Source organism: Homalodisca vitripennis, chromosome 6, assembly GCF_021130785.1.
Source record: "Homalodisca vitripennis isolate AUS2020 chromosome 6, UT_GWSS_2.1, whole genome shotgun sequence".
NCBI classification, from domain to species: domain Eukaryota; kingdom Metazoa; phylum Arthropoda; class Insecta; order Hemiptera; family Cicadellidae; genus Homalodisca; species Homalodisca vitripennis.
Window position 1 is genome coordinate 116,355,007 of NC_060212.1, and position 23,572 is coordinate 116,378,578.

Genomic DNA, 23,572 nt, shown 5'->3' on the forward strand with positions numbered 1-23,572 from the left:
AATCTTCTCCTTTCGATTGGTATACATTTTTCATTGAAAACATTCGATAGTCGTCTGTTACAGCTACAAAAAATAACCGACTACTCCATGACGTACTCAGTACGGCAAAACGCGATCTCAAGTAAAAGTGTCATGACGTACCTAGTACGGCAAAACGCGTTGAAGGGTTAAACTTCCTACATATATGAATTTTAGAATATAAGAACTTAATTGTTGTCAAGTAACGTGTGTGTTGGTGTTTTTGTGCAGAACAATGGAGTACTTAGAGGACATTGCTGTTCAGAGTGCAAGAGCTCTAGCTTCAGGTGAACTCAAAGCAGACAGGAAAAAATCTCTGATGGATAAAATTATGAACCTTGCATTCCAGTACGATTGGGTAAAAGACCAAGTATTCAAAAAAGCCAAAGGTCAAGTCATGAAGCTCACAGGCGGACTTTATCCTGCTCCTCTGAAGGTTTGTCTTTGTTTTGTGGCAAAATTAATTTGTTGTGTATGTTTAATTGGAAATAATAATATATTTTTTAATCATCTATGTTGATGCTGATTGCTTTGTCCATAGTTCAGATTTTCATTAGAACTTATAAACCATCAATTTACACAAAAGATAAATATTACCATTAACTCTTTTGTTTTTGTATTATTCATGCAAATATAAGTAATGTTTGACTGATTTTTAGAATTAAAGAAGATATGACAGTTTAAGTTTATTGTGCAAGAAATATATTTTTTATTAACGTGTGATTTTCTTGTTGCCATCTTGGCTATCCTTAACACCAATGTACATTTTGCTAATGCTCAGTGAAATCTCGTGAAGTTACGTGAACTATAATCTATAGGTCAGTTTGTTCTAGAGGTATCGTACAGATAGACAGACAGAAATGTGATTTGTCCGGTTTCTTGAGTGATAGGCTTTGTCAACATTTTGTAACATTCAGCTAAATAGTGGAAAGGGTTTAAGATGTTGTAAAATTTGATTTTGATTAATTTAGGTTCATAGCTCCTTTGATTGAATCTGAATACAATACCAATGTTATTAAATCGGTATAAATAGAAATTCACACTCAAAATGAAGGTGGAAACTCATATTTACACTTCTTATCACAAGTGAGTTGGCATTAGCGCCAATCATACGTTTGTGTTCATATTTCATATTTTTGCGGTTTACAAATTACATGTTATTAAGGACCCGACAGTTCCTTATTAAAATCATGTTGTCTGTCCATCTGTGTAATAACTCTTGATAGAAAGGACTTAGAGAATGTACTTGTAACTTGGTACATAGGTTCCTCTTGGTATAAGGAAGAACTCTATTAGACATCAAAGTTCAGTCAATAACATTCTGACAGTATGGATATAGCTTGGTTGTATGTATGAATGAAAGTGCTGTCAGCAAATTTAGAAAACCGTAACCTTGTATTGAAAACCGTAATAAAAAGAAATTTATAATTGGGAAACTTGACGATCATAATTGGTGGTGATTTGTGTAATTCTAAAAAAAGATAACAGCGCAGCTGAATTTACAGAGTATTCCAATCGTAACAACAATGTCACTCGATTTTGGACTATGTCAATCTAATCAATGTTTAAGATGTTAGAGGCGCTAATGTAGTTAAACTGAGCTACATCCTATTTCCTGCCGCAGATTCTGGAAGTGATCCGTGTCGGTGTGGATAAAGGGCCCGATGCCGGGTATGAGGCCGAGAGCAAGGGATTCGCAGAATTGGCCATGACACCTCAGAGTAAAGGCCTGATGGGACTGTTCAGAGGCCAAACTGAGTGCAAGAAGAACAGATTCGGAACACCTAAACAGGAAATCAAGTGAGTTCTAAAACTGGCGAAGTATATTTTAAGTGTCCATTTGAATTACCATCAAACTATAGTGAACTAGTTTTCCTTTAAATGTCCACTACGCTATGTAAGTCACTGTAGAAAATGTTCATGTACGAAGATTCTTATCGAGGACACACCCCATGTATAAAAACCTTGGTATAAGTGTTTATTGTGTAGCAGTCGGAAACCAATCACTGTGTGTGTGATTGTACAACAATCAGCTGGCAGTTTAACCTATCTTGTATTGTAATCTCTTACATGGTCTGAGAAAGCTAGAAGTACAGATGAAATATCACTAACAATATGACTTTATATCATATTTCAATAATTTCGGACTTGTATTTAATTTTGGAATGTTCACAAGATACTCTCCATGACGATGTGACTTTTATTTTTTGTATGCATGGTTCTGGACCTCTTATTTCCTGAACAAAGAAACAAGAGAAATCATGTAAAAGCACATGATTGACTTGACTGATGAAGATTACATTTTCTCAAATATAACTTTAACAGATGATAAGATGTGTTTTATTTACAGCTTTCACACATTTCAATTATAGTTCTGCTGTGTTCAAAATATATTTCAAAATCCAGTAAATAAATGGAGCTCATAGTCAGAAATTAAGAGAAGATTTTGAGGGTAGCAATGGGAATAAGCATCAAATGTCTTGGCACTTGTTTAAGCATTGCCAACCGCAGTAAAAGAAATTTCCTTTTTAGTAACCACTTTTAGTAGAACTTTTTTTAGTAGAACCACTACTTAAATATACGTAACAATGAGGAAACTCATTGGATCTGCAGTGTAAATATGATTATTAGCTATTAGAATTCCTACTACTACCCTATTATGCTCGACCAGGAGGAGACTCAGACCTTTGCAACACCCAGGAAATTATAGAAAGCTCTTTTTATTTATAAAGGTTCTTATGGAAGTTTTAATAGAATTCGGACTGTATGATAAGAACCTTTCAATCTGCAAGGGATTTTTCCATTTATTTTATGAATATCTATTCAAGTTATTGACAAGTTAGTAATTGTCAGAGAATTTTAGAAGAATTCTTATTATCATTCCTACTACTATCCTATTATACTCAACCAGGAGGAGACTCAGACTTTCGCAACATCCAGGAAACTATAGAAATGTTGACATAACCTTGTGTTCAGGACCGTTGCAGTGCTGGGAGCTGGACTGATGGGAGCCGGTATCGCTCAAGTCTCAGTGGACAAGGGGTACAATGTTATTCTCAAGGACACATCCGATGCAGGCTTGATGCGAGGCATCGGTCAAATTTATACAGGATTGGACGGAGGTGTCAAAAGGAAAAAGATTGATGCGTAAGTGTTTCCAAGATAGCATGAACTCTCTCTTTTAATTTCATCGTAGTTTATGTTTTGTCTTATGTTTATGGTTTTTTTATTATTTGTATTTTTGTTATACATTGAAGAATTTAATTTAAAAAGCAGTAAGTAAAATTATTAAGATTATTTTTAACTTTTAAAAATAAAATTTGATATAAAAACAGTACATTTATCACCCAAACCATTTATTTTCAGTTTTAACTGTATTGTTTGCCATTAACCCAAGTGCTGTGGCCATGCAAACTTCCTTAATTGGTTGTGACCACTTCAGGTGGTTTGTAGGCCTTCATGTAAACTAAAATTAAATGAACTATTTCGTTACGTATATAATTTTTAGGAAAGAAACAAAACAGTTTGTTACATGTGATTACCATAACTGAGATATTGTTTTTTCTAGATTTACTTTTACTTATTTTTTTAATGTAAAGAATGGAAAGTGCCATACAGGTTTTGATAGCAATTCTAAGTTTAAACACTCTTAAGGACTTATTACTTTGAAACTAAATGAATGTTGCAGTTTCAGACAAATAGATACAGAAAAAATATTTAAATCATATGTTCTAAAATACCTTTTGTTTTTATAGGCACAAGGTATAAAAGATCTTTAGAGATAAAAACTTAATTTAATATTTCAAAGTCTTAAAATAAAATTTAAATTCACCCATTTTGTAGTGCTTGACTCAAACTGCAAGATTTTTTAATGAAATATTATAGACCTTATTGTAGGTGAATAAGAATTACTTACAATTGCGAACTATTTAATACAGAAAATTTGTTTTCACAATATGTGTAACTAGTGTTTCTTTGGAATTTCAGATTGGAAAGAGACAGATTTTTAGCCAATGTGGACGGTACGCTGGACTATAAGAAGTTCAAGAATGCAGATATTGTTATTGAAGCTGTGTTTGAAGACATTTCAATTAAACACAAAGTGATCAAAGAGCTGGAAGCAGTGGTGCCACCTCATTGTATCATTGCGTCCAACACCAGCGCAATTCCGATCTCCAAGATTGCAGAGGCCAGCAAGAATCCTGAGAAGGTAATAAATATATGTGAAAAAAAAACGGATTTTTATTCTATTTTCTCAATAGAGAAGAGCCATTTCTAAGGAGTTTAGGATGAACAAAGCAGTTACTTCACACCATGTCCATTGGATTTTGTGTAATGTGACAAAAATTTGTATTTTCTACCCTAGAATTGATCATTAAGTAAATTTTAATAGAGTGACTGTTCCAAAATATTGCTAAACAATTAAGTTACAGGAAACTTATTTTGTCTTGTGTTATTTCTACCTCAAGTGTCAATTAAAAAATAATCACGGAAAGTTCAAGATTCATATGGTATGAATTAATTCCTCCACTCTTAACCTTTTTAATAATAAAAATACTTTCAAATATAAATCTTAAGGAGTGTTTATTAAAATACTTGGTTTGTTTTTAAGCATGTTTTAACCCCCCTTTCTTGAATTGGAGACAGGAGACAATTTAAAATTTTCAGATGGCAACTTGCATAAATGAAATGGGTTCAAAAAGAAGAGAGAAAAAGAACCTAATGATAATATTTTAGACCCAAGTTGTGGGCAGGATCGTTTTAGCCACAGCATAGTTTAATATAATGTTAAAAACCAAGTGTAGTAGTTACTTTGCTTTTATTAATGGCATAAAACAATCTTTAATGTATATTTCACTTTATTCTCGAGATGTAATGTGGTCAATCATACGAAAAAATAAATTCTTTTATATCTCCTGGTACAAAAGCGAAATTCTGCCAGCTTACTGAATGATAATGAATAATTTGGCTTTAATGAAGCTCATCCAAACTCCATGGTTGGACATACAATATCATAGAACTCATTACTGTCTATGTAGGGATGAATATTACTCTCCAGGAGAACAAATCCCCAACTCTGCCAAATTCTAAGTTAATAAAATTATTATTTTTTTTTTTTATTATCAATTATTTCTTACTGAGTTGCAATACTTATTGCCATCCACACCAATTCAACACGCACATCTACACTTCACTGATGCCTCTTCTTGATTGCCTTGTAGAAGTATCAGAAAAGTCCTGTGTCGGTGGTTTGTTTAACCCTTTGAGTGCCAAGTATTTATTGAGTGGGTATACTGAAAAGTGCCAGATATTTTATTTAGTGGGTGTACCTAAAAGTGCCAGCCCTTTTGAAGGTATTTTGCAAGGTTTCAATTAAAAATTCACAGTTTGATTATTTAATAAGCTATCAACATATTGTTTTTTAAATTTTTCTCTAAAAACTCTGACTAATTAACATGAAATAACAAAGTTACTATAAAACTAAATTTACGAATACTAAAAATGGACTTACCTGAACAAATTCCAGAATTTATTTATAAATTTCATTTTTCAACCAAATTATCATTAACAAAAAAATGCATATCCTTTTCTTTGTCCATATCACTGGAAAGAGTATTCAATTGTCTATAAATCTTGAAAAATTTGTAGCATTATCTTCAATAATGAGTGAGTTATACAACTTTTAAGTAACTGAGAAATATGTGTCACCATCTGTTGACAGTGATGTCAGTGCCTTCTAGATTGATTTTCGTTAAAGTCAATTAATCGGAAGTGTACTATAACAATTTATTTTTAAAAGAACAGTTCTTCATGAACAATTTAATATGATATTAGTTTAAAAATGTAAAGTTTTTTATTTTTAGTGACTTTTTTTCCCGAACGTCCAGTAAAATCGGACGTTGGCACTTTTCGGCCAACTTTTGACGTCCGGTAGAATCGGATGTTGGCACTCAAAGAGTTCAGACATTTTATCAGAAAGCGTACCTTGTCAATGGTACTTTTGAGGAATGAAACGACATATTTGTCCTTTCAGGTGATTGGCATGCACTACTTCTCACCGGTGGACAAGATGCAGCTGTTGGAGATCATAGCCACAGACAAGACATCGCAGGACACAGCGGCTGCTGCAGTAGCTGTAGGTCTTAAACAGGGCAAGATAGTCATCACAGTGAAGGATGGCCCTGGATTCTACACCACCAGGATCCTCACCACCATGGCCGCCGAGGGTCTTAGACTCCTGCAGGTACTCGGTTTCATAGGTTTTAGTTGTTATAGCTTTTATTTAGAAACTGTTTCTTGTGATGGAATAAGTTTTGAGCACTTACAAGTTGAGAGGTTGAAAGATTCTTGGTTGCAGACGGAATCCATCTTACGTCCCTTACTTCACCTTAGTTTTGTCCTCAATACCAATTAAATTGAATATGGGATATTTTAATTTAGGTCCCTTTGGACATTTTTTATTGGGAGTTGTAGTGGTATGTTTGTAGGCAAATGACACCAATATTTTTATTTTGGGAAGGACATAAGAGTAGTCTTTTCAACAATTCATTTTTATGCAGCAAAACTTGCCTTCCACAATTCAGAATTTAATAATATTTTATTTCATTAGGAACAAAATGGTAATAAAATTTGTAGTTAATGTTTCTATAAATAGCAACTAAAAGAACAGCCGTACTATATACTCATAATGAATGAAAAAAATTTAACCTTGCTTTATTATGTTAATTTCATTACTAATAAAATATTTCTGGTCTGTCAACTTTGAAAAAATTATTTTAATTTGGATTCCTTAACCCTTTATAATTACTGTATAAATAGTGATAAACAATGATCAACAAGTGGTTTTAGGTATTTCTTGTAGGTTTAGTTATTTTATGTAAATAACTGCATTAAATATTTTAAAATTGCAATTTTTCAGATAAATAGAGTTTTATAATATTATAATTTTATACATACATTTCAAAAATTATTTCTAGTCTCATTAGTAAAAATAAAACTCCTGCAGTAAGCAATAGTACAGTTCAAAAAACTTCTTCATTGAAAGCTTGAAATTTGTTTATTAAAAACCGAAATTTTTAAATTTACTGTTATTTCTTTTACATACAGAATTTGGAATTTCATTGTATTATTTTAGAAATAAAGAGTAGTAAGCTATTTATAACAGACACATTTTAAAAACCATACCCTTTATATACAAGTTGTGCCTCCTAGATTGATGCCTGACTATAAATAAACAAAGTTACATACCTTAACTGTCATTAATTCAGTTTTTTTTTAACTAGAATTGACTTGTCGTAGGGACCACTGTCTCATTATTAAATCAGGTCATCAAATTTATTAACAACTGAACATGTAATCAAATTGAAATTTTTACACAATTTAAACAAATACAGAAGACACTCAATACAATAAAGATAAATACAAATAATTTAATTTTGGTGAATGGCTGGCTATAAAAAACAACAGACTTTAGCTTCATGATTATGACTGGGGCACAAACGTCATGAAGCAACACACTAACCCAAAACCTAAACCCCTGATTAGTGCTTTGTGTTTGATATTCATACAATTCCCCATATCTTCAGTAAATAAATTAGCTATAGTTGTATTCCTGATTTACAATTAAATTAGGAAAAACAATTAAAAATTTACACTAAAGAGACATTTGCAAAAAAAGTCTGTAACCGTTACTCAGTACAATACAATCTTAATTAAGTATTTCAGAATGAAAACCTGTTTAAAATACTAGATTACATTAACACCTTAACATTCAATCGAGTAATTTTTAAATCGGGAAAACATTACAAATAAGAACAGAATTATTCTAAGTAGAATGAGTTAAATTTAAGTTTATCAGTAGAATTTCGTTATCTTTTACTTCTAATCCTACTTATTATGTATATTATAATGATGCAATATAGACATTTTGTTTTGATAAGGTAAAATTATAACACTGTATTTTTAATTTTGATATTATTTTATTTACTCTTAAATTATTAATGACAGTATGGAAAACGGAAATGGAACCAAAACCTTAAATTGTTACTAGTCTTATAAAAGTATTTTAACCCTTCGCGCGCTGTTGACAAATATAACCGCCAATATTTACTTTGCTAAAAACGCTGTTGACAAATATATTCGCTTTTAAACATTGAGGTTATTATTGGGAGTAAGTAGTTCCCAGTTTTGCCGGTGGAGTGCAGCAACTGCTGGAGCATATATCCCTCAATAGAAAAGCACAGTAATAGTTGTCCTCGCCTCCCGGTTTTTCTCCAAGCTGCAAAATGGCGGCGCACTACCCATGCCACTGCCTGTTTTGCCAGACACTAGCGCTACTGACGAACTAACTCGCCGGTTTAGTTCGTTCGCGGACTGCGAGTGGAACTGTTGTGTTTACGTTGTCAAATTGGTTTTTGACATATTGGGAAGATGTGTTATGTGTACACGCAACGGTTTACGCAAGGAGACCATTTACGTGTGCGAGACATGCACCGCCCGGCTGAACCTGCACCCGGATACGTGTTTCAAGACGTACCACACGTTGACGTTATCTTGAACACCGTGATGGCTAATTTTAGATCTTTTTATACCCATTAATGTTTTATTTTAATTGTATAATATACATCCTATACATATAATATACTATAATATAATATTATGCACGATAGTAAAATTTCGTTCAACATTTCGGTAAATTTGGTGTATTTATATTGTTTTATAATTTAAATAAACGTATTAAAAAAATTATACTTTTTTCGTTCCCAAAAGACTTTTTATATGGTAACAAACTCAAATACAACATTAGCGTTGACTTTATTGATAAAAAAATTTTGAGGTATATGTAGCGTTTGGGTATGGTGTGTCCCAAATTGCCGTAGCGCGGGAAGGGTTAAATGTTCTTTAGAATAATTTGAAACTGTAGCAAATTTTAATTCAAATATAAGTTAAATATCCTTTGTTAGCACATACATTTATCAGTGATTTGGAATTAGAATATGAACAAATCAGCAAATGTTTTCTTTTATTTAATCTTCTTTTGGTTTTGTTATCATTGATCTCACACTTTAATTGTCCTGCTTTCAAATCAAATTTATTTTGACAAACTTCTTGTCTCTTTAAAACTCATTAAGATTTATGAACTTTTTTTACGAACTCCATAAACTGTATCAATTGTGAAGCTTCTTGCATAATCTAATACATTTTTAATTATTCCAGGAAGGAGTGGATCCCAAAGATTTAGACAAGATGACGAAAAAGTTTGGGTTCCCTGTTGGTGCAGCCACACTCTCAGACGAAGTTGGCATTGATGTTGGGGCCCACATCGCGCGAGACTTGGGCGCTGTCTTTGGTGACAGATTTGTGGGTGGCAACATTGGTGTTCTCCATGATATGGTGGCGGCTGGATTCTTGGGTATGCAACATTCTACACATGTTGCATTGTATATAGTATTATTTGTATATTGACTCCATACTGTTCTCACAAAAATGCTACGACAATGCACCAGTTTGTGCTTACTTTTGTAACAATCTGTACTAATGTCATGTGCAATAAATAGGAGGGCTATCCAGAAAGTAGATTATGTTTTGATATAAACAAAGTATTAGAAAATACATTGTTTATACATTCCCCACTCCGTGCGCAAATGCATTCCCCCTACGTAAAAAAAGTATTAGAAAAAAATTGTATTATATAAATTTGAAAGTGACACTGAAATACCATTTTTAAATGTAGTCACCATACAAATTTAGGCACTTATTATAGCGGTGAACTAATTTTTAAATTCCAGCATTATAAAATTCTGCCACCTGAATTTGACCAGGTAGTCAGTCACACCCTCCTGCAGTTCCAAGTTGTCATCAAAGCCACAAATCACTGTTTTACCCAAGTCTAGTTTCCTATAATGATTCGATTGAGCAGCAAATCACCATCTTTTTTTGTAAGTGTCCAAAAATGTTCTTTAATCTTCTAATCGACTTTAGAGACAACTTTATCAAGCACAAAGCTTGGCCGTCCACTTCGTTCGTCACTATGCACATTAGTACGGCCATTTTTAAACCTAATGCAACACTGATGCACTCCACCTTCAGTAATCATATAGTTTGCATAATCTTCACAGAGTTGGCGATAAATCTTAAATGGTTTATTGTGTTTAGCCAACAAAAACCGTATTACTGATTACTTCACAACACATGGATTTTTAATTGTGTCCCATGTTTTAAACTGCTATTATAAGACACCAAGGAGTGATAGTAACATCTCTGTAGTATGGCTGGATAGTCACTGAACAGAGAAACACCATGTCATCAAAATGGCCATAATAGTCCCGCCCCTAGTGGCTACAGAGTGAAACATAATCTACTTTCTGAATACTTCTCCTAATTTGATTTGAATGGTTTTGAAGTGGCACATGATTGCTAGATGGATTTTGCTTACTTGAAGGATGCACTTATGGCTGCTTCTTAGATATCATTCATATTCTATTATGAAGTATATTAAAACTTTATATTTAGACTTCACAAGGTAATTTAAACCCAATTCTCATGAATAAAGATACATGCATACAACTGCTCTCGAATGCATTTCCAAAAGAGGAAAACATTTATTTTTGAGTTATGCACATTGAGTACTGCAGCACTATGGAAAAGTAGTTTGTTTGGAATCAAACCAATATATTATTTTATAATAATTTCAGAATTATTTCTGATTAGTTTTGTATTTTTCTGTTCCTGTTTTATTTATGAAAGTTCTTCAAAATGAATTTGCTTGAATGGATCTGTTATTATACAATTGCAATTTTATTCACTATCTTAAAGGTTGTATTCTGATTTCAAAGCTGTACAGTTATTGGTCCCTTCCAAATATTTTTTATTAACATACTTCCTGGTGTTTGAGTTTATATATAAGAAAGTAAAAGTTCGACATTCAGCCTTTGATCTGAAACTAACGAAGCCATCATTGTAGTACAACATAGGACAATGATCTGTAAACGTCAAAAAGTAATTGACAACTGTGTAAGAATATAAAAATGTTGAAAATTGTTGGCATTGCAATTAAAGGAAATATGTGTGAAACAAATGTGTTTGGCGGAGTGGGAGGAGGTCTGGGAGTCAGCAACCTATCAGTTTTGTTTCTACCTAATTTTGGTACCCAGAATCACATTAAAATGTGTGGCATCCATTATTTTTTTTTATTCATTCTTATGATGGTACTCATTGTAACCTGATTTTAAAAGGCTTAAATTGTAACACTAGCTTATTCTAGATGTGTTCATTTCAAAGTTCGATTGTACGAATATTATTTTGCAAGATAGCTTTAAAACATTTGTGCTGTTACACTAGGGCCAGCATTAAGTTTCTGTTGCATATGTGTTGGTTTTCTCCAGGTCGCAAATCTGGCAAAGGATACTTTGTCTACAAGAAGGGCACCAAGGACAGACCGGTCAACGAAGGTGCTCTCAATATCTTGAAGAAGTACAAGTTGACTCCTCCAAGTGCACAGGATGAAGAAGACATGCAACTCAGGATGGTGTCGAGATTCGTCAATGAAGCTGTCCTGTGCTTACAGGAAGGCATTCTGAATGGACCAGTGAGTCAAACTTCAATGTCTTGTTTCTCAAACAAATGTAAAACAAATTGTTTTTAAGTCCAAGATGACTACCAAACTTGTTGTCAAACATATTTTTATCTAATAAATTTTAGCTGTAGTAAAGAATCAAATTCCTCAAAATATTGGAAAGATTGCAAAGGAATGAGGAAATAACGCACCTTTTATAGATATTTTAAACTTGTTCGCTACAATGGCCTGGATCATATGGATGCCTTTGTGTCATTTCATAGCCGGGGTGGACCAGTAGAAGCAATGTTCTACTGTAGTTCAGCCTGTCTTTGGCCTCTAGTGGTCTACACTATGGTTTGTTTCATATGTTGAGTAGACCACATTGTCTGCTGCGTTTTTAATATTAGGCACATCCTTTGCAAGGATTATTGGTCTCTAGATAACCTTAATTATACGAGGTGTCATCAAAAAGTCCCAGGACTTTTTATATACTATGCGAATGCAATGTCTCTCAGCGATGCGGTTGGCAGCATTGTATTCCCTGACTCAACAGTAACACAGCTGTGTTTGCAGATCAATCATAACATCACTGAAAGTAACATTAGCACAGTTTGTTTGAGATTAGTTTTATAGAGTTTGGCTATTTTTTTGTTTAATGAAAATGAATGTGAGAGAAGAGCAATGTGTTTGTGTGAAGTTTTTTGTGAAACTGAACAAGACGTTTTCTGAAACATTTTTGATGTTACAAGAGGCTTTTGGTGAAGAATGTATAAGCCGATCATGCTGCCATCAGTGGTTCAAGAGGTTTAAAGATGGCCGAACATCCACAGACGACGATGCTCGTTCCGGACGCCCTTCAATGTCAATCAATGATGACAATGTTGCTAAAGTGAACGCTCTCGTACGATCAGACCGTCGACTAACAATCCGTGAAATGGCAGAAGAGTGTAACATTTCATTTGGGTCATGTCAGGAAATTTTAACTGAAAAACTTCAAATGTGTCGTGTTGCAGCAAAGTTTGTGCCAAAACTGTTGACTGAAGACCAAAAAAACAACACAGAATTCGTGTTTCTGAGGAACTTCTTCAAAAGGCAAATGACGATGAAAGCTTCTTGGATCATGTCATTACGGGAGACGAGACATGGGTTTTTGGTTACGATGTGGAAACAAAAGCCCAATCATCACAATGGACATCAAAAGGCTCTCCAAGACCCAAGAAAGCACGTCAAGTCAAATCAAATGTGAAGGTCATGCTTACGGTTTTCTTTGACTGTAAAGGTTTCGTCTACTATGAATTCCTTCCACATGGTCAAACAATTAATCGTTTTGTTTATCTTGAAACCCTCAGAAAATTGCGTAATGCTGTGAGAAGAAAGAGACCTGAGCTGTGGCAAAGTGGTGATTGGGTCCTTCACCATGACAATGCTCCTGTTTACTCTGCATTAGTTATCCATGACTTTTGTGTAAAAAACGCAATGACTGTCATTCCTCAGCCCCCCTACTCACCTGACCTGGCTCCAGCAGACTTTTTTCTCTTCCCGAAGCTCAAGAGACCCCTGAAAGGACAAAGATTTCAAACAGTTGACGTAATTAAAGAAAAAACGATGGAGTTGCTAAACACCTTTACAAAAGAAGAGTTTTCTGGGGCCTTTGATCAGTGGAAACACCGGTGGGAAAAGTGTGTAGCTTCCCAAGGGGAGTACTTTGAAGGAGACAAATTCGAATAACCTGTATGTTGTATGAATAAATGTATAAAAATTCAGTCCTGGAACTTTTTGATCACACCTCGTATATGTGTAATGAAAAAAATATAACGAATTTAAAAAGATCATACACTTTCCCCAAAGAGATTTTTATTTTCTATATAATACATCAAAATACTCACTTTTTACCAATAAAAAATATATTTTACTGAGATATGTAAATTATATGTAATGGTACGTATCGTATGTAATGTAGATTTACATGTAATGGTAAATGTATTGTCAAACTCACATTCAGTGCAAAATTGGAAACAGTATATATATATATATATATATATATATATATATATTTTTTTTTTTTTTTTTTTCTCTCTCTCTTTTGAGTGGCAGACGATAAAATATCTGTATGTAATGGCAGTGATTATGTTTATGTTACAATAGTTTCCTAGTCACTGTTTTTATTAAAGTTAGCTCTTGCCATAAATATTGTTTGTAATTAGACCTCTGTTTTTTCTTATTTTGATTTACTCTAGTTTTAGAAAAAGTCTGCCAATTTTACAGTAATAATACAGAGTTTAACAAAAAGGTTGGGCTAGCTATGTATTTTTAAATTCTGCACGTGATTCTAAGCTAAAAATGAATCACTTTTTTTCCAATTTTTACTTTGTTTAGCCGCTAGTCGCCATTTTAAAAATTGTTTATTAACAAATTATCTCTAAAACTAGTAAAGCTAAAGAAACCAAATTTGTAGCACAAAGGTTCGAATACTCGTATATAAGAGGAAAATAATAGTGTTATTTTCTTTAATAGTAACAAAATGGTTTCTGTTGAAAATTTTTTAAGTTAAAAAACAAAACAAAAATATAATAAAGGTACCCTTGCATAACGCTGTGAGCAGCAAACATTTTCTCATCTGACAGTATTATCTGTATTACATCAGTTATAAAAAATGTACGAGATACAACTAGTTTTAGAGATAATATTTTGTTAATAAAAAATACAAAATGGCGGCTAGCAACTAAACGAAGTGGAAATTGGAAAAAAGTTATTCTTCATTTTTAGCTTAGAATCACACAGAATTTGAAAATACATAGCCAGTCCAACCTTTTTGTTACACCCTGTAGACTGATTCTTTTATAATAGAATGTATTTCAAAGACATAAACATCATCGGATGGTCGTTGTATCTCCAGGTTGAAGGAGACATTGGTGCTGTGTTTGGCTTGGGCTTCCCACCATTCACCGGCGGACCGTTCCGGTGGGTGGACGCCTACGGTGCTAACAAACTTGTAGACAAGATGATGAAGTACAAAGGAGAGTACGGCGTGGCCTTCACTCCCTGCCAACTGCTAGTCGACCACTCCAAGGATTCGTCCAAGAAGTTCTACCCAAATTAAGACTGATAATAAGGTTAGTACAATGAACAGTTGTGTTAGTGATGTGTCGAAATCTAATTTTGAATCCACCGATCTTCATTTGAGAATCCGAACAATCAAATATGCGACATCCACCGTGTCATTAATTATCGGCTGATCAGCAGTACGCTAAAAAATGTGTTATTGTTGTACTTTGTCTTTGAAAGCTCTTAAATAGATAACCCAATTAACAAATTATATTAGTTTTGTAAATAAGATTTTGCTTGCAGTTAGTATTTACGATATATATTCATGCGAGTCTGCTGTATCTATTCATGGACGACCGCTGCTTGGCAGAACACAATTTACCTATCGCTAAAACCTAACAACAAATTATTTTTGTGCTTTTGGAAACAATATTTAGCTTACAGTTTATATAGTTTAAGTTGTCATGTCTTCTGTGCCTAAGTCCACACAGCAGCTAACATCCACAGTATTCATCCGGCAGTAAACAGACAATTGCTCATTTTTGTTCACTTCACAATGTTTGTAGTTTTATAAATATTTCCTATTCCGTTTGTATGTTAATATTTTTATCATGTAATCTATATATATAAAAATGAATGTGTGTTTGTCCTTTATGGAATCGTAAACTATTTGACCGTACATTACGAAAATTTGTATGTATATGTATTTTTCCACAAAGAAGGTTTCTATGCTATGTCTATTGATGTAACTCGCCTCCAGGTGGCGTTGCCAAAGATAATAGTTTTCAAAGCGCCTGCACATTATAAACTGCAATTACGAGACAGTTACGAATATTTAATAGCCAAACACTATTTGAAGGTGCTAAGTTATGATGTATATTTGTCTTCAAGATAAATTTCTGGTTGAACTTAAAGCTTGAGTGATAGACCACTTTATAATAAAACACATGTACGTGTACAATGGCTATAAACATATACAGATTTTCTTGATCGTGGCAACAAAGCAAACTCTACAACGGCATTGGAAATATAATTTACTTGAGCCAGAAGTGCACATACACGGGTAGTGCTTACGAAAAGTGTGCGAAGCCGCGGGAAACAGCTAGTAAGTAATAAAAATGTATGCCCATATCCATTGAAAAAATTAAAGACATACATTCGAGAAGCCAATATTATAATCTATAAAATCAAAATAAGGTAGAGAATATGTCTTGGTTCTTAAAATAAAGCTATTTTACTGCCTCAAAATCTCTACAATAGGGTAGTATTCTTGAATTACTTTTTATAATATTATGAAAATTTTTGATTTGACCATCACTAAATTGTTTACCTTTTGAGTTTTTCTTGTTCAATTAAAACTCAAGAGTGTAATGAAAGTCCAGGTACAAAAACAGGATACTTTACAAAACAGTTGAATTTTAAAGTTATAAACTAGAAATTTCATTAAAAACATATTAAATCTTGTTTTTAATATCCATATTTGGAGTTGATGAAAAAAGTTCATTGTAATATAAAAAACTTAAAATAATTTTATATTACGGGTATGAACTTGCCAAATAAGTTATAATGATTTTATATGGCTCTCAAGGAATATGTTATACTTTCTATCATAAATGACCTCAATGCAATAAAACTTCATGTACTAGATGTACTATTTTGCACTAAAATTTGTTAAAATCTTAATGTAATGTTTATGTTTCAGATAACCTCATGCATGTTAATGTACACGGTGTGCTATTCTGTCTGTCGCAGCGTTTAAAGTGTGCCTCAGAAGCCTGTATTTTTTAATACTATCTTGTAATAATTATTGTTGTTAAAAACTTTTAAATACATTTATATTGTTATTTTTTCTCACATTTTCTCAATATTTTCCTTTTAATTATAGTTGTAACAATACTGACTGATATTGAGTGCCAGTTCCATTTGTTACAGCTCAGGTATTGATAATATTGTTCTGTTATGTGTTCTGCAAATTTTTCCTTGATTCATTCATTGCAATAAAATCTTATCCTATTAGATGCGATTTATCTTCAAAAATAGTTTTAAACTTATTTTTGTAGCAATTAATGTAGTCCTATTTTAGTGGTCTAAATGTGTACAGAAGCATATTATATCATTTGTACAATGCGGCCTGTTAAGATGACAATTATATATAGAAAAATATATTTTTGATTTTTATTAATAAAATGTTTAAAACAAATTTTATTATTTTGTTATAGCCCCAGTGTGATGTGCTCATAAATATAAATTCCAATTTTGGGATGACAGAAAATATTATACACATCAAATTTAGTATAAATCCGTTTATACAAGGGGGTACTCCAAAAGAAACCGCAATAGCAGTGCCGTGGGTAGAGTTTGTGTAGTACGTATTTCTGCCGCTAGGCTTGTATAGCATAACTCAGTCAGTTCAGTGCCACTTGTATTGTCAATCTGGCTTTTTCCATTCATCTGCATTGAATGCTTTTGCTAGTGTTCTGTTCTTGTTTATTTTTTTATAATGGCAAGTTTAAGTGAACAGGAAGCTGTGAAATTTTGTTTTCTATTCAGTAAAAATACTGCTGAAACTGTTTTGATGGTGAAAACAGCTTACCAAGATGACGCTATGGGAAAACTCAAGTGTACGAGTGGTTTGGTCGATTTAAAAATAGCAACATCGATTGATGACAAAACTAGTTTTGGACATTCATCAACTGCCCAAATTGACAAAAATATTGAAAAAATTCAACAGTTTATGCTCAGACCATCGACAGACAATTAATCAACTGTCAGAGATTAGTGGGTTATCTTGGAGCTCGGTTCAGCGAATTTTAACAAAAAATTTGGGAATGAAAAGGGTTGCTGCCAAGTTTGTTCCTCAGGTTCTGACTGACAATCAAAAGGAACATCGGTAAAAAAACTGTGTTTGACTAAAAATAGCATTGTTCCGGTGCCCCACGCATTTTACTCGCCTGACCTGTCACCGTGCAACTTTTTCTTATTTTCACCCATGAAAAAGGGGCATGAAAATACACCGATTTGACAACATCGAAGAGGTCAAGAAAAAAAGAAGGGAGGAGCTGCCAGCCATTTCTAAACATGAGTAAAAAAATCTTTTCAACAGTAGAAACACTGGTGGAACAAATGTATTAGTTGTAATGGAAAGTATTTTGAAAAAGATGTTTTTTTGTAAAAAATTTGAAAATAATAGCTTTTAAAAAATAATTCCAGTTTCTTTTGGTTACCCCTTCATATACTCCTTTCCGGACAAGATACAATTTTGGACTTGATTACCAAATATTTATTTAGACCATCACTTAACTCAGTCCCTCTAAGTCCAACCCCTCGTCCTCGTCGTGAGGGACGGGCAAACGGCTCAAAGAGACGGCTAACGGGGCTCTGGTGAAGCTACGTCAGGTCTAGCAAAGCCGGGGTAGTGGATATAAAACTTGCTTTCAAAAATAAGAACAGCCTCGGAAAGGATGGAAATTTACGGCAACGACCCGGCAATTGTTTAAGGTTAAGATTTGGTACAATAAATGTTGTGACGCTTAGGAACAAGTTAGAAGAGGTAGTAGAGAATGATGAAGAGAAGAAGAATAAACATAATGGGAATCAGTGAAACAAAGTGGAAAGGTAGTGGAAGTAGAGAAGTGGGACAGGGGATACAGGATTTGGTGGTCTGGAGGAGAAATTGGAAGAAGAAATGGAGTAGCTATAGTCATGGACAAAAAGATGACAAGCAGAGTGATGAAAGTGGATGTGGTAAGTGAAAGAATTATTAAGGTTACGGTCAGAATGGAGGGGAGATAATGGACATAATACAGGTATACGCACCACAAACAGGATGCACGGACGATGAGAAGAGAGAGTTTGAAGAGGATCTGGAAAGACAAGTAAAAGAAGAGAGAACAATAATAATTGGGGATTTTAACGCACAAGTGGGTAAGTTTTAGACAAGGATATGAAGAGGTAATGGGATGTTATGGAGTAGGAACAAGGAATTTAGAAGGAGAAAATTTACTGGATTTTTGTTTAAGGAATGATATAGTGATAGGGAACACCTGGAAACAAGAAAAGGGATAGCCACAAAATACACAAGATACAATTGGAATGGTGAACAGCCAAGTTTAATAGATTATATATTAGTGAGGAAATGCCTGCAGCCATTACATGGCAGATGTAAAAGTTATACCCAGTGAAAGTATGGGAGGAGATCACAGGCTGGTGGTAGCTGATTTTCAAAGAATGAGGTTTGGAAAGGATACATGCAAAAGACTAACAAGAATCAAGACATGGAAGTTAAAAGATACGAAAGTTAGAGAGGAGTTTGTAAATAACATTAGAGGAAACGATACCCAAGGGGGAGGTCAAAACAGGAGAGGAGGAATGGACAAATTTCAAGAATGCTATAGTCAAAGCTGCAGAAGAAACATGTGGACGAACTTCAGGTAAAAGGAAGGGATAAAGAGACCCCTTGGTGGAATGAAAGAATTGCTGAAGCAGTTAAAAACAAAAATAGAGCTTGGCGAGAATGGTTTAAGGATAGGTCAAATGAAAAGAGGGATAAATGGAAGAGACTTGCAAAGGCATCAGCAAGAGATGATGAAGGAGGCAAAGGAGAGGACATGGAAGGATTTTTGAAGAAAAACTGAAATCAAACTTCAAAGGAAATAAGAAGATTTTTTTATGGGGTGATAAGGAACAAGACGAAACCTAAAGAAATGTTGACTAAGGTGGTGGATGTTTCAGGGGAAATCAAATGGGAGGAGAAAGAGGTTTTGAAGACGTGGAAAGAGTATTTTAAGGAACTACTGGAAGGAACAGAAAATGAAGAGGAAAGAAGAGATATGACAGAGGAGACAGAAGATGAAGAGGATTTTAGTATGTGCGAATTGGAAAAAGCGGTTAAAGAGATGAAAGAGGGGAAGGAAATCTGCGGGAATAGACGAGCTGACGGCTGAGATGATAAAGGCGGCGGGCCCATTGGAATTCAATGGTTGTACAGAGTGATGAGAGTGATTTGGAAGGAAAGAAGATACCAGAAGACTGGAAAATGGGAATAATAGTGCCGATTTTTAAGAAAGGCAATAAGCAAAAATGCGAGAATTACAGGGAATAACTTTGTTGTGCCATACACAACAAATTTATGAAAAAATACTGTTGCAGAAAATTAGACCAGTACTGGAAGAAACAGGAAGAGAGGAGCAATGTGGTTTTTAGGAGAGGTAGGTCAACGGTGGATGCTATTTTTGTGATGAGACAAGTGTTTAGAAAAGAGGTGGGAATACGGAAAAGATACAATGGTAGCGTTTATAGACCTACAGAAGGGCATATGATAAGGTACTGAGAGAAAGGATATGGGAGAGTATGAGAAAGAGAGGATTGCGTGAGGGAATAGTAGAAAGAATAAAGAACCTGTACGGCATATGTAAAAACAGGGTAAGAATTGAAGAAAAATATACAGATACTTTTAAAACAGAGAGAGGAGTAAGGCAGGGAAGCATATTGTCACCTTTCCTTTCAATATTATAATGGATGAAAATTATTCTAGAAAGTACAAGGAAACAGAGGAGCAGAAGAACTTAAGACAATAGCATATGCGGATGACATAATGATATGGGAAAATAGGGAAGAAGAGTTTAGAACGAGAGTTAAACAAATGGGCAAAAGTGGCGAAGAAATATGGTTTAGAGATGAACATACAAAAATGTAAAGTAATGAAAGTAGAGAGAAGGGATGGAAATAACAAAGACGTGTTAGTTGAAGGAAAAAGACTTGAAAAGGTGAAGGAATTCTGTTATTTAGGAAGTATCATAACAGATAGGGGCACAATAAGAGAAGAGATAGGAAACAGAATATGGAAGAGTGGAAAGTTTTTCAATATGGTAAAGAAGATTGTGTGGAGTTGGAACATTGGGAAAGAATCAAAAGTATTGATGTATAAATCTTATTTCCAACCAATTTTATTATATGGAGCAGAGACGTGGACGTGGACTAAAAATGATTTAAGCAGATTGCAAGCTGCAGAAATGAGATTTTTAAGAGGGATAGAGAAGGACTACAAGAAGAGATAGAAATAAGAACGAAAATAACTAGAGAAAGATTGAAGGTAGTTTTCACTGCAAGAGACAATGGAAGGAAGAAGAATACAGTGGATGGGGCATGTGAAGAGGATGGGAGATAATAGAATGCCTAGAATAGCACTGGAGAAGGAGGAAGAAGACCAAGAGGAAGACCGAGAGGAAGATGGGAGGACCAAGTGTGGAAAAAGACATAGAGAGAAGGGGACTACAGAAGATACAGGTGGATGAAGAGGAGACCTGGAACGATAGACTAAAGTGGAGGAGGCTGTGTACGACGACCCGTGAGAACGGAAACGTCTGACGATGATGATGATGATGATGACTTAAACTCTTAGCATTCATAAGACCATTAGGTATGACCCTTACTAATCTCTAGCTCAGCTCGAATGAAATCTCAGGTAGTTATCCTCTCAGCTCACTGGTCTATGCTTAGCGGTTCTGAGCCTTCACTTGGTGATTACTTAGAAAGAAGTATTTAAAAAAAATGTTCCTGATTTTCAAATAATAAAGTTATAAGACTTTTTAATTTATGACAATGATGAAATAATAATTAAAACTTAGATTTTCTCTCGGTGAATAAATACAATTCACTCTTAAAGCATTTTAACTACAAAATAATATATTTCACTCTTTAGTACAAGTTTTCTTAACTACTTTCATAGCAGTTTTTCTCAAAACTTACAGCCATTAAATAACCGTTTAGTTGTATGGACCAATGATAATGGTAGTACACTATACAAAAATGTAGTTTCCAGTTATAGCCATTGTTAAGGACTACAAATTTTAAAAATAGTGATACAATTTTTAGACTCAGCTTATCTCTTTATTACAAATAATACAGCTTTATTTTGACTAAAATGTTTTTTTTTTTAGGTGAATGTAATTAGCTCATACAAATTCATTTGTTGGAAAAAAATTTTAAACTAAAGTATTTTACTGTCACTTTTAATTACCACAAATAATCTAAAATAACCTCTGAGGAGAGGTAAATACATTTTGTTAGATTTTTTTTCACATCCGGCAACTAAAACTACGTCAAAACATTTCACCCAATGTAACCAAGAGAAATTCTGTGACATTGGTTCCACGATGGTTCTTCATATTTTAAAATACTTAACAGACAAAACATTAGTCATCTATTTAGATTGGTATGGTAAAAAAACTCAGTTTGAATGATCTCTTAGTAGTTTTATTACAAATATAAAGTATGATGCAAATAAATCACAGGTAGCACCTAAGTCTGTGTTATATACAAGTTTACAAGTCAAAATAGGAAGGGATGTCTAGTTAAACCTTAAGGTTCTAGAACACTTGCTGATTCTATGAGGCAGTGACACCCACAGCCTGACGGACAGGTCTCCTCAGAACGGAACCAGTCGCGCATGTGTTGAGTGTGGCCACCATGACCGCAGACCAAACAACAGCTCATCACGCCTGAAATCAATAAAAAGTCTTATGTCCACGACTAAATATAACATTTTATTAGGTTACAAACCCCTTAAAGAACTTTCAGTTTAAAGTTTACTATTGACGATGGGTGACAACCCTTCACACGCCACTAATAAATCCATTAACTTTCCTACGCCAAGAAAAATTAAACAAATCTGTTTCTTTCAAAGCTAATTTTTATTATAACTAAATTATAAAAGGTAAATTTAGCTACGAGGGCAGTTCAGAAAGTAAGTTTCTTTGTCGGCTAGTTGGCGAACGGGTGGGGGTAGCGGCATGATCCGAGTAGCGCTCTCTGGCTCCGTTCAGTGCGCGTCTGGCAGTGCCGCTGTGAAGGTCGTGACGTTATTTGTTGTGCTGCAACCTTGCTTTCAAAATGGCCGCCATTATCGAGTCTCCCACCTACTGTGAAGTACGTTCGGTTATCCGATTCATGTGGGCAAAACAAATGCCACCAGTGGAAATTCGTGAGTTGTGTTCGGTATATGGAGAAAACATTATGAGTTACACTCCGAAACATTATGTGAGAAAATGGTGCCAATTGTTTTATGATGGACGCACAAATGTCCACGATGAAAAGCGATCTGGCCGACCATCTGTCATTACTGACGACCTTGTTGCGAGCATTGACCACAAGATTAGGGAAAATCGCAGATTCACGATTACAGAACTTTCTGAGGTTTTTTTCCTAACATCTCAAGAACTCTAGTGTATGAGATAGTGACACAGAGACTTGGTTTTCATAAATTTTGTGCTCGTTGGGTCCCTAAACTTTTGACTGATGAGCACAAAAAGAAGAGAATGGGATCCGCTTTAACCTTTCTTTCGTGCTACCATGAAGAAGGTGAAGAATTCCTTAGTCAGATTGTGACAGGTGACGAGACATGGGTCTCCTATGTATGTGAATACCAAACAAAAGAGACAATCGATGGAATGGGGTTACACGTCATCGCCAAGAAAACCCGTGAAATGTCGCCAAACATTTTCGACAAGAAAACTTATGGCAACAGTGTTTTGGGACAAAAAAGGGATTATTCTAGTGGAATTCATGGAAAGAGGGACAACCATAAACGCTGCAGTCTATTCTGACACTCTCAAAAAACTGAGAAGGGCTATACAGAATCGTAGGCGGGGAATGTTGACTTCGGGCATTGTTCTCCTGCATGACAATGCGCGGCCGGCCGCATACAGCTGCCCGAACTCAGGACCTTTTGAACAGTTTTGGCTGTGACATCTTTGAACATCCCCCCTACAGTCCAGATTTGGCGCCCAGTGATTTTCACCCTTTTCCCAATATGAAGAAATGGCTGGGATCTCAGCGCTTTACAGACGACGAAGAACTGAAAAACTCCGTTAGCGGCTTGTTACGTGCACAGGCGACAGACTTCTACGTGGCGGGTATTGAGAAGCTCGTAACCAGATATGATACTCCCCCCTA

At 34.5% G+C, this 23,572-nt stretch overlaps 2 protein-coding genes across 4 annotated transcripts in view; one reads left to right on the forward strand and one right to left on the reverse strand.

The window, feature by feature from the left end:
* LOC124365531 (trifunctional enzyme subunit alpha, mitochondrial) overlaps positions 1-16,470 on the forward strand; it is a 31,262-nt gene extending 14,792 nt beyond the window's left edge. The window contains exons 4-12 of the mRNA XM_046821518.1: positions 250-454; positions 1,643-1,818; positions 2,995-3,165; positions 4,006-4,228; positions 6,053-6,262; positions 9,235-9,430; positions 11,403-11,605; positions 14,472-14,688; positions 16,323-16,470. Of these exons, the coding sequence (XP_046677474.1) occupies positions 250-454; positions 1,643-1,818; positions 2,995-3,165; positions 4,006-4,228; positions 6,053-6,262; positions 9,235-9,430; positions 11,403-11,605; positions 14,472-14,675 (1,588 nt within the window). The 3' untranslated portion in view covers positions 14,676-14,688; positions 16,323-16,470. The remainder of the gene's footprint in view (positions 1-249; positions 455-1,642; positions 1,819-2,994; positions 3,166-4,005; positions 4,229-6,052; positions 6,263-9,234; positions 9,431-11,402; positions 11,606-14,471; positions 14,689-16,322) is intronic.
* Positions 16,471-21,858: 5,388 nt separating this feature from the next.
* The window catches only part of LOC124364779 (GATOR complex protein WDR59), a 59,086-nt gene continuing 57,372 nt past the window's right edge, over positions 21,859-23,572 (reverse strand). For all 3 annotated transcript variants that reach the window (XM_046820522.1, XM_046820520.1, XM_046820521.1), the window contains one exon: positions 21,859-22,119. In XM_046820522.1, coding sequence (XP_046676478.1) covers positions 21,980-22,119 — 140 coding nt within the window. In that variant the 3' untranslated portion in view covers positions 21,859-21,979. The remainder of the gene's footprint in view (positions 22,120-23,572) is intronic.